The sequence below is a fragment of the Chionomys nivalis genome, chromosome 2, assembly GCF_950005125.1.
Source record: "Chionomys nivalis chromosome 2, mChiNiv1.1, whole genome shotgun sequence".
In the NCBI taxonomy this organism is placed as follows: domain Eukaryota; kingdom Metazoa; phylum Chordata; class Mammalia; order Rodentia; family Cricetidae; genus Chionomys; species Chionomys nivalis.
The window spans coordinates 31,751,106-31,763,460 of NC_080087.1; the positions used below are offsets into that span (position 1 = coordinate 31,751,106).

A 12,355-nucleotide genomic window follows, 5' to 3' on the forward strand; every position below is an offset into this window, starting at 1 on the left:
GTCACCCAGTTATGTCTGGCTTATTTGTAAATATTAGCTTTTAATATCACATCTTTGCATATTAAAAGTATTCAGGGACTCTAGATACCATTTACTTTCAAGGCCCGTTCATTACTCATTGAAAACAAAAAGCACATGGCCAATGTATTATTTAAGTCAGAGATTTTAAATCCAAGATTTACCCCTGTAACTGCTATTTTTTTTTTGCTTCTTTGATTATGGGACTAGAACTCGGGAGTTCCCACATGGTGATGTAGGCGTATGCTTGTACTTCTCAGCTACACTCCCAGCCCTGGAACTTTCGTTTTCATCCCAGTCCTCAAAGAATTAATTAATTAATTAAATGATGTGTGTGTGTGTGTGTGTGTGTGTGTGGTGCATTGCCTATGTATGTATGTGTGTGCCCATGCACAGGCCAGAGAAGAACAGTGATGTCTACCTTTATTGCTCTCTGTCTTATTCCCCTGAGGCTCCCTCTCTGGGCCTGCAGCTAGTCTGTGGTCAGCAGGCCCTAGAGAGCCTCCTGTCTCGGTCTCCTTCCTACCTCCAATGCTAAGGATTCAAATTCAGGTCCTTATGTTCACACAGCAAGTGCCCTTCCCCACTAGGCCATCTCCTCAGCTCGTAGAATTTTCATTTATTTCCATGTATTTATATCTGTGAAATCTTTTATTATAGCATTACCATATTTCTCTGCATCGAAAATAGGTCAATCAGATGAAATTCTAATTTCGAAGGTTTCCCTAATTTGGGCCTACATGAATTAAGTAGTTTCTGAGACTGAGTTTATAAGGTAATTGTTATTAGTAGCTAGCTGGTTTTTAAAAGCACAGGAATATTGCCAATTTGGAAACAAAATGATTAGGCTGAATAATCAAAGTTATTGGCAGTCATTTAAGGTGATCAATGGGAGGGGGGTTTCTCAATCACAGGACACAGCTTTTAATATTTCTGATGGTTCACTTGGTGTTTTTATACCTCGGCAATCTATGACGTGACTCAGAATGAGAAATAAGTATGGCTGTTTCTGTAAGGTGGAAACAGTGTCTGAAGAGGCAGAGCTTTGACTTGATTGCCCTGCTGAGCCTTTCCAAGCAGCCCAAACATGCATGTTGCACCCTGTTCATTCCTAAGTTCATAAAGTCTTCACACATTCCCAAGGGCACACATCTGATGTATGGAAATTGCTGCTAGCTGTGACTGCTGTTGAAGTCAAATAACCTTTCTTAGTCATCTCTGTACATAAGCCACAGTACCTTGTAAAGAAGTAAGCACTTGGTCAATGGATACCAAGCAATTCCTACACTCTAATGCTTAAAGGCTGAAGAAACTGTTAAAGAAAAAGAACAAGGTTTGAATTTTAGGCCACTATCTGGTAGAAGCAAGACTTGGAATTTTCTCTTGTGAAGTCCTCAGACTTTCGTTCAAGGCAAAGATATTTTTAAACTATGGTAGTAATTGTTTCTTCTTTGTTACATATTCACAGATAACCAGATTAACTCCAGAAATAAAGTATCAACATTTGTTAGTTGCAGAGCACAAGCAGGATCACTACAAGGAATTTTAAAAATAATTCCATGACAATCAGCAGGAGAAACAGAGGAACAGTCAGTAACCAGCCATGTGCTGAATACTGGAAGCAGAATGGATACATGCGAGAGACTGGCTGTCTGTCTGAGACATGAGCATCTACCCAGGCAATGGCAATTTTGATCAGTACACCTGAGGTTGTGGAGGAGACACAGGGAAGCTGGATCTTTCAAAGCAAAGAAAGTTTCAGAGAGGAAAGATATCCATGATAAGACCAGATGATTAGTGAGTCAGAGTGGACTCAGAGTATATGCATATATTTGAGGAAAATGTACTCCTTGAGAGTGCATTTGACTAAAAATGGGCAGAAGTAGTATGTGGAGACCTGAAGTGAGAGATACTTTGTATCTCTCTTGTCTGGTTGTATATTTTGTTTTAGAAACGGTCACATGGTACAAGATTACACATTTCGTTTAGTTATTTCCTATTTTGCCTTTGGAGAACGTACGGATTTTTACTTGTTTTGGTCATCTTTGGCATTCATGGCACCTGTTGGCACGCATTAAGCACGCCACAAATATTTGTTGAATGAACAGAGAAATGAAATACATTGGAGAAACTGAAAGTATTTCTAATTTGTGATTCATTGAGGCTGTGGGGGCGGCGGGGAGGTGTTGGCTAGCAGATATGGTGGAAAGGGAGGCTTGATGGGTCAGCTAGGCTATGATGAAAATCCCAAGGTTGGTGCTGGTACATCGTGTGCTTGGTTATTTACATAATCCCGAGGAACAGTGGGTTTCTTAGGAGGAATCCATTTTGCTAGAATTGGGTTTAAAGAAACTCCTCCTGGTTGCACGATGGGGAAAGAATTGTAACCAGGCAACAGTGAGTGATGTGGACATGAGGAGACAGGAAGATGCTTATGTCCTGAACGAGGGAAAAGCAGGGACAAGAAGCAGGCCAGTCACTGGAATGCCTAGACAATGGTCAGAAATGACGATGGCGTGTCTCTAGCACTCGGGCAGCACTGCTGTGACAGGCTTATCTGACATTCACAGTGGCCCATCCCATAGTCCACACAAGGCAGACTGAGAGAAAGGGGACAGCGTTCAGAAATGGCCAGAGAGATGCAAACACACGATGAGATGATCCTGCCTTGATGTCCCCTGATATCCTAGCAGTTTAGGGAGATAGATCAGGTGGCACATCTTTCTGCCTGGAAGAAGTATCGGTTCAGCAATTTCACATTGTCCCAATGGCAATGTTTTCACATTTCAGGCTCCACACACTTGCAGTTTTAAGAATAAGCTTTTAAAATCGTCTGTCCATCTGTCCATCCATCTATCCATCCATCCATCCATTCATCCATCCATCTAGTCACCATCCTATCTATTTGTCTGTCTGTCTGTCTGTCTATCTATCCATCCATTCATTCATCCATTTACCACTTTATTTATCTGTCTGTCTGTCTGTAGTGTACATATATGTGCAAGGCACTCTTCTGTGTACATGTATATATCTGTTAGAGGTCAACTTCAAGCGTCTTCCTCTATTGCTCTATACCCTATTTTTGAGACAGGCTCTCTCACTGAGCCCAGAACTGGGCATTTTCAACTAGACTTATAGACCAGCGAGTCTTGGGACTCCTGCTCCCAGCGCTGAGGCTAGAGTGTATACCACCATGCCCAACTTTGATATGGGTGTTGGGGATTCAAATTCAGGTCCTCATGCTTGCATGACAACTACCTGAACCATATCCTGAACCCGAGAATAATCTTGATTTTAATGCTGAAAGAATTAACTTCCATCTTTGTGGCTTACAAGAACTATTAGAGTTTTAATTTGGAAAAACAAAACCCTTCCGACATCGAAGGCATAACCCTACCACTCCCTCTTTTTCTTTTCTGAATTATCAAGTGTGATTTGCCCTAGAGAAAACACGATCCCTTTGATTGCTGGCTTTTAATAAACCATGACACAGGTTTTCAAATTAAATCAAGAGGCTGTCTGTCAAGGGGAATCTGGCCCGGCTGAGTTGCCACCATGCAAGAAAGCTTTCCTTCTGTTATTATTGTTTTAATACTGGTTATCTTCTTCCTCCATCCTCTTTTGTGGTCATGGGACTTGAACCTAGGGTCTTGCGCTGGTAGACAATCTCTCTGCAACTGAGCTATTGGCCCAGTTTTCCTTTTTCTTAATATTTTGAGACAGGGTCTCTCTAAATTGCACAGGCTGTCCTTGAATCTGCAATCCTGCTGTCTCCATCTCCTTGAGTAAGGGGATTACAGGCCCATGCCACCATGTCTGGCTGTCCCCACACTATTTACTGGATACTTCCTTTGATGAAAATACTTAGAGTGATGTTGATAAACTGAGACTCTGGTATCCAAAGAAATCAGATGTTTTCCCATTTTTAAATCTAGAGGATACAGGAAGAAAAACAACAGCGTGAATTTGGCTTGTGTTTTCATTCTTAATTGCTCACGAAATGACTCTGGAAATAAGTTTCTGCCCAGCTCTCGCCTAACAAACCAAGCGGTCTCCTTGGAGATACCCCAAGGGCCTCATCTGGGAGGTCTCAGAGGAAGAGAGGCATCTTGAGTTCAAAATAAGTTATTGGTCTTTGACAAACCCTGCTATAAGGCCTGTTTGACCAGTCTTTTCTTATTCATCTTATCTACCCCAGACTTATCTTAGAACAAGGAATATGGATTCACTTGGTGTCCATGGAACACATGTTCAGTGAGGGCCTGGGAAACTTATTAAAGCAGAAGACCAATTTGGAGCCTCCCTCACAGAACTGAATGCTCTAGTAGAGATGAAAGGGCGTGACTAATCTTTGCAATTACATATCTGAGGGGCAGTCTTAGAAACATTCATCCTGAACTGCCAGCCTGGTGTGTGTGGTTCAGAGTCATTCAAAATCAAAAGGAATCTAAAATGTTAATCCCCACCCCGGATTGCCTATAGCAAATGATTAAGAAAAATCACATACACGTCTGCTAAACATCACAGAATGGGATAATTATAAGGTTTCATGGAAGAATTAACCATTATCTTATCCATGGAGTGGCCAGTCCATAGTTAATATGTAGATGGAATCTCTCGAGAAGAATTGCCCATCTGTGACTCTCTCTCTCTCTCTCTCTGGCCAGTCCATAGTTAATATGTAGATGGAATCTCTCGAGAAGAATTGCCCATCTGTGACTCTCTCTCTCTCTCTCTCTGAGTGGCCTATCTATAGTTAATATGTAGATGCAATCTATCAAGAAGAATTGCCCATCTGTGACTCTCTGTCTGTCTATCTGTCTGTCTCTCTGTCTCTCTGTGTGTGTGTGTGTGTATGATGGTGTGTAATGTTGGAGAGTGGAGGCAGAGAAAGTAAATTCTGGGGTCTTCTTCTCACAAGATCCTGTCCCTCTTGGTCTGCCTTCCTCGACATGTGAACTGCTTTTATTCTGAGTCAGGCATCAGGTGGAAGCGCCTGTAGTGTCTTTATATTTACCCTGGTTGGCAAGTCAGCTTGGGAATCGGGTCTGGACTGCAGACAATGGGAGGGTGCCCTCTGGCCCTGCCTTCACTATGGCTGCTCTGGCTCTTAGTGAAAAGGCAAGTGCTGGGCGTTAGGCAGGGATCTTCTTTATCAGAACTGGAAGAGCCCAGCCGGCTGATGGAGAGGAAAAAGCCTCCCCCAGCTTATCTCTTCACAGTCCGTCTGGATTGCAGGGAAGTCACGCACAGGGTGTTCTCCCAGTGCCCAAGTCTCTAGAATTAGCTCTCCTGTGCCACTTTGTAGGACCTTGGGCTTGAACTCAGGGTGAACCAAGAAGTAACCCACTCTACCCACTGAGCCATCTCACTGGCCCATATTGTGCATGCATGTCTTTTCATATACTACATGCAAAAGTCTGCTTTTATAATCTTATTTTTAAGTGCAAATCTGTTCATATTGGTAGATACTTCACTGTTAGGATTAGGATAATGAGAAATTGGAACGGTACAAGTTTTCATGTTAGTTGGGGGTGAATCAAGTAGCCAAAGTTGACAGATTCCCTTTGTCTGGTGCTTGCATTCGAGAAAGTTAGTGTTGCAATCACTAGAAAGGCTACTGGGGGTGGGGGGGCTCAAGACAGTCATCCATTCCCCTCCTCCCATTTAAATGTCTATAATTTTATCAGCTAACAAAATTAGCTCCTCAGATGGTTTTGAAAATTTAGCTTTCATTTTGTGCTTTTGTTTGTTTGTTTGTTTGTTTTGAGACAGGGTCCCTCTGACTCTCTCTAGTCCTGGAACTCGTTTGAGACCAGGCTGGGCTCAAAGGCACAAGGATCTTCCTGCCTCTGCCTCCTGAGTGCTGGCTTTAAAGCTGGGCACCACCACGCCCAGTTTCTGGGTTTATTTTTGAGCTCCCCATAAATAGCCAATTCTAACTGTAGGTGTTCGCTGGTTGCCAAGGGGTCCAGCAATGTGTGAGATGCCAGGTGGACCCTAGACCTCAGGATGCTAGTTCCTTTCTGAGCACAAAGGCGCCTGGATCTGCATGTTCCCATTGGATTTTATTGGAAATAAATACACCCCTGAGCTGAAGACTCTTGCTTGATGGAGCTGTTTTTTTTGATGGTTTATAAGACTTCTTTTATCACTCAATCAAACAAGACCTAAAACTGGGATAGATGATTCCCGTGTATGAAACAATCTTGTTATTGACATCTGAAAACAGCCTTAGGACTACCCTGAGAACTCGCATCAGCATCTGGCTGAAGTCCCAGCCCTTGGGAGGCTGAGGCAGGAGGGCAGAGTCTGAAGCCTGGCTGGCTTTTGTGAAATCCTGCCTCAGAACAGACAAACAACTACAAACCAGAGAGTTGAGACTATTTAAGCGCAGTAATGTGAGACTTGATAGCTGAATGGATATACCACTGGCGAGAGTTCTCTGGGCCAGTCAATCAGGCTGCAGAACTCCGTCGGAACAACAAAATACAGCTCTTCTCTCTGATAACAGACCTTTGACTCCAAGACTGACAAAATTCAGAAATGGATCCAAAGGCTCAAATCTGAACTAGAATCACACCTGGGCAGTAGCTATGTAAGAGCTGCAAGAACCAGTTCCAGCTGACCACTCGGCATAAGAGTCTCCACGGAGACACGTATTTCAAGCCACAGGAGGACAGGTTCATGCGTCCTGTTGACTTAGGACAGATTCAAAGCTGCTTTGGAGCAAACCGAGTTTCTTGGATATCTTTGTACAACAACTTAGCCCTCAGAAGATAGGCCTGTTCTAATTCAAACCCTGCTCTTTGGATGCGTTTGTATCACTGAAGTTGACCTTCAGTGAGGGCCATCTTTGTGGGCAGGAAGAAAGTTCTAGCTGTGCACCTAAGGCAATTGACTGTACTTGCCCCTTGCTCAGCTTAGTTTTTACTATTTATTTATTTTTACCTGATACAGGTTGGCAAGGTGGTGGTTGGTTTTGATCAGAAATGGCTGGTTCACCCCCGGATGATCAACGTCATGAGCTGCAGCAGCCAGTAGTCCAAGCATGATATCCAGAGGTGTGAGGAAGCTGGCCAACTGTCAAAGAATAAAATCGGGAGATTGACTGTTACCATTTGCTGTGTCTCAGTCCAACAGAACGAAACACCGTGAGGCCTGTGAGTGAGAGCCTTGTCTTCTGAGGTGGCCAATGAGGGGACATGCACACAGGACTAAGTGTGACAGCAAGGGCGGCGTGGGAAGCCACTGGGCAACCATAACTTGTGCTCTCCGTCCCGGGCTCTCTTCCTCCTGCTAGGAGGTTGTGTGGTTGCAGCGGCTTAGCCTGTGGGCAATATCAAAGGCTGGTGGGCACAAGCAGCAGCCATTCACCCTTGCTTGGGGACAGAGTTACACGTGAAGAAAGGAGTTAGTCTATGAACAGACTCATAGACTCACTTGTGTGTTTCTTTGTTTAAAACATCCACTTAAAAAATATTGCTTTTCTCTCCCTCACTCCTGCCCTGTGTGTGTGCATGCATGTGTATAAGAGTAGAAGTCAAGGAATGTGCAAACCCCAGCATGTGTGTGGGGTCTCCCGCTGTAGGTTCTGGGGACTGAACTTAGATTGTCAGGCTTTGGTGGCAAGTGCTTTTACCAACCGAGCCATCTTATCTGTCTTCCCTTAATCATTATTATTGTTGTTTTAAATCCTATACTGGGGATTGAACCCAGGGCCTCACGCACGCTCATCAAGTACACTCCCACTGCCCTTAGGCCCAGCCCTGGAGTGCTTTAACTAATATATATCTTTGTTACTTCTTTGAAAGAAGGAGCTTGAACTGCAAATTTTGAATTCCTTCTCAATAGGCAATAAGCGGTGGGGGAATGTGTAAGAATCTTTACTTTTTGGTCAACCAGAAAACAAGCAGGAAAATGGGAAGTCGGACTTAATGCCGGGCGGTGGTGGCGCACGCCTTTAATCCCAGCACTTGGGAGGCAGAGGCAGGCGGATCTCTGTGAGTTCGAGACCAGCCTGGTCTACAAGAGCTAGTTCCAGGACAGGCTCCAAAACCACAGAGAAACCCTGTCTCGAAAAACCAAAAAAAAAAAAAAAAAAAAAAAAAAAAAAAAAAAAAAAAAAAAAAAGTAAAAGTATATGATATTACTTTTAGACTACGCAGAGATAAAAAATAGCTTTTGCTCGCAGGCTTTCTGAGATGCCTGTGTGATAACTGTGTCTTTAGTGGCTTAGGTTGAAGCATCTGTATATTTAATGAATTACTAAAATTGATTGAACTAAGCAGAGTCTTAAACTTGAATGCTATTTTTTTTAAAAAAAAAAACTTCTCAAGAAAATTCCTACTGTATATTACACCAACCCCCTATTTTTTTTTTTTTTGATAGCGAGGGACTGCCTTGATTGTAAGGACCATTACATTACACTATCATTATGTCTTTATTCTCTGATTTTGGGTTGGTTCGTTGCATCCAAGCATGCTTGCAAGCTAAGAAGTCTTGGACATACACAAATTTTCTTGGACTCGGAATCAAAATCTCCCATTGGCCAAGTAGAAATGGGACTTGAAACTGGAGGAGCTCTGATCCTCATTTATTGATCGAAAACCACAAGCCGGGAAGCCTTTTCCAATAAAGCTCAGGGCTAGCAGAGTTTGTGGTAAAGGTCCATTGCAAAAGGGCTGGGATATCTAAGAGTAGGCTGGGTGTTTCTGGGCTCACATAGCCTTGAAAATCAATAAACCATGGAAGGGAATCTCAGAAAACCCACATCTGTTTTCATGGCTATGGTAAGATTTTCAGAGCTGACACTGAAAACGTTAGTATAAATAAGTTGTAGTCAGATGGTGGAGGATTTCCAACACTGAACAATTTAGCGCTGAGCAATACATTGACCTGGAATCTCTAGGTAACTGAGGAGATGACTACATCTCGCTTTACCTTGGGCTCCTTCAGGTAACAGTGCATGGCCTGGGTGACGTCGGCTGCATGAACAGCATTGTGATATGGGTTGTGACCGTGGTAATCTTCCTGAACCATGACTAGGCAGAAAATAGAAAACTTGGTCAGCTGCAATCAGAGCAAGCATGGCATAGCAGATGAAACTTACTTAGCTGTTTTTTACTTAAAAGTGTCAGAGCTTCCAAAAGGAATCCTTTAAAAATGAAGGTGGTTTGCAAGCCTTGTGCTTCAACTAGGCTGTTTGTAAGAGAAAGGAAAGGGGGGGAAAGGCCAGAAGGATTTATGAGGCTCTTGGGATTTCTCACCTCTTCCATAAACCGCCCCTTTCTGCAGATTCTCATTCGCAGGACTAATAAATATGGAGGGAAAAGTACAACTTTATTTCCCACCATCATTTAATTATCAAAACCAGAGCCTTGTGAGTTGGATTCCTGCTGTCCAGTGATTATATTACCACTTGACTAACAAACACTCATCGAAACAAATCTGTCCTCCATCAGGTAGCAGTTCCAGGTTTGCACTGAGACAAGGGAGGCTTTCTTGGTTCATGCCTCCCTCAGTCTACCAGAGCATCATCTTCCATGGCCCTCTGGTGCAATACAAGGCTTAGAGGGCCATGTCCAATAATAGGCAATGCGATCTTAGTTTGTTGCTTATAGTAGCCAATACCGTGCTTCAGCGAACGACCAAGTCGATGCTTGGGATGCAATATGTTCAGTGTGTACAGAATGGCCAGACTTACAAAGGCCATATTCTTTTAGGTTACACTGAGTTTGGCTCTGGGTTCTACTGTTAGTTCATCTGTCAAGACTGTGTTTCTCGTATGCCCAAAGAATCTGCATCTCTTTAGATCAATAAAATCGTTTGACCCTTTTCATGGCATTACTTTGCTCAAGAAACTAAAATACAATCAGTCTGAGGTTATTTAGGTTTCTGGAAAGGAGCCAGGTTCTGGCAGGTTCCACATAGTTCTGCTATGCTGCATGTACTCTTTATTCAGTAGGCTTGTTTCATATCATATGTAAACTGTGGCTCTGTCACTTACCTGTGATGTGCAAATTACTTAACCACAATTCTTACTTTCTTCCCTGACTTTGGGCTAGCACTATTCTGAGGTCAAAGTGTCACTGCCTCTGCATGATCCATGTATTAATACATACAAGTCCTTGAAAGAGGTCCCAGAAGATGTAAGCAACATGTAAACCTGGCGGTTGCCCGCCACTTTTAATCTTCCTCCTGCTGGCACTGAGTCAACTTTCAAATCCATGAACTACAATCACATAGCAAGTTAAAGAACCAGAAATGGGCTAAGTGGCAGGGGCAAGCCATCTGGTGATTAGGGAATCTACCTTGGATAATTCACGGGCAGATAAATCAGAACACTCACACACAGAACCAAGGAGGAACTGGGGCTGCTTTCAGAAAAAAGAATGATGCAGCCCTGTGTGTAAAGATGGCAGGCTTAGACCTGCGTGCGGACTGAGGCCCGGTTACTCACTAGTCAGCAGCCTTGGGAAAGTGATGAACCCTCGTGTTTGTTCTCTGTAACTGGACCAAATGGTGAGAATAATGTCCAACTTACAATTTTCTTCAAATAGTTAGAGATAATTTATTTAAAGTGTCCCTCCATAGCGGGTGGGATGGGAATAGTAATTATCATTCATTTTAAAGATTTTCAGCAACTCGTGTTGTGACTAGAGTTACTTGAGGCATAGCTCATTGGAATTTTGTAAGTATGAGAGCATATCAGAATCATTTCGACACATATATCTTGGTGCTTTTCTTTATATATCCTAAGCTAACGATTTGTCAATGGCTTAGGACAGATAAGCTATATTTAGAAACTAAGATCAATCTTTAAGATTACTCCGAGATCTTTTTCTATCATGCTGTGATTCTTAACAATTTATTTAAAATTATTTGTTATTGTTTGAGATTATAATATATTATACATCATTTTCCCCTTCCCCTTCCACCCTCCAAGCCCTCCCATATACTTCTCCTCACTTCTTTCAAATTCATAGCCTCTTTTTCATTAATGGTTATTACATATATACATACATATGTATATGCATACATATTCCTATGTGCACAAATACAACCTGCTCAGACCGTAAATGTTACTCGTATGTATGTTTTCAGGACTGACGTTTTGTTGTTGACTAACCAGTTGGTGTGCTCTTCCCTGGGGAACACTATGTCCCCCACTCTCAGTGTTACTTAGTTGCCTGTTGTTCTTGGTGGAGGATTGAGGCCTCATGGGCTTTCTCCCTTATTGTGTCTATTGTTGTTGTCCGTGTTTAGCTCATGTTTCTTGACACTTGGAATCAAAGAGTTACACATTGTCCTTATTCCTGTGGTTGTGTAGGAACATGAAAAGAAAAAAAAGACTTACCCAAAAACCTATGTAAGGTCACCATATCCAGCTTGAAATGGTGGATGAGTCCATGGGTGTTGAAGAGGTGACATAACAGTGTTACCAGACTGTTCCCTGGAGAGAAATAGACACTTGCTTTATCATTATTTTAAAAATGCATTAGCAAGATTGAAAATAAGAAGCAAATGACCTGAAATAAGGTTTCTCTGATAGAATAATTCCCCACTTTGGATTTGAAATTACATATAGCATGATCTTTCTAGGTTTCTCACTATTGTACAAATAAAATTAGTTCCCATCATCTTACACCAGTGGAAAAGAAAATATTAAATGAAGAAATTTGTCTACTGAAGTTTTGAGGGTGCTTGTGTGTGTTTGGTGTGTATGTGTAATTTTAAAAATGCATGGCTGCTTGAAATATGCTTTAAGTCACTTCCAATTGACTTTCACATTATAGGATTATTTAAATTAACACACTGCTCGACAATAGTAGCCCATTCTTCCTATGACACTTATGGAAGAGAAGACTGACTTTGTGAGATTTCACAATTCAAGCCAGAAGGGCTGCAGAGTTAAAGCTAGAAGAACATTAATATTCAAGAGATTCAGGTCTTAGCAATGGACCAAGGAGTTGCCCAAGCGTCTTCAGTTCAATCTGAGTATTACCAAAGAATGTCATCTTAGGGTACCTGATCAATGCGTCTCCACACTTTCATTGTCTTGGAGCTATTTTAGAGCTTTCCAAGCTAGAGATAATGGCTAACATCACCACTGATGCTGTTCATAGACTTAACTGCAGCCAGTCTGCTGCTGTCACTCAGCGGCTTATAAAACCATTTCAGTGTGCCTTACTGCACGTGGGTGTGGCTCTTTGCGGTTTCCTTTAGAACTGATGTGGTAGGTCCGCGACCTGCTAATGAACTGAGATAAACAGCATCTTTGATGGCTTCGTTTCTCATTTCCCTAACAGTCATGATTATACTTTCTTTCAAACAC

At 42.4% G+C, this 12,355-nt stretch overlaps 1 protein-coding gene across 2 annotated transcripts in view; it reads right to left on the reverse strand.

Moving 5' to 3' along the window:
* The window catches only part of Pde7b (phosphodiesterase 7B), a 320,744-nt gene that overhangs the window by 25,884 nt on the left and 282,505 nt on the right, over positions 1–12,355 (reverse strand). For both annotated transcript variants that reach the window (XM_057762340.1, XM_057762339.1), the window contains 3 exons: positions 11,378–11,473; positions 8,962–9,062; positions 6,970–7,101 (listed from right to left, as the gene is read on the reverse strand). In XM_057762340.1, coding sequence (XP_057618323.1) covers positions 6,970–7,101; positions 8,962–9,062; positions 11,378–11,473 — 329 coding nt within the window. The remainder of the gene's footprint in view (positions 1–6,969; positions 7,102–8,961; positions 9,063–11,377; positions 11,474–12,355) is intronic.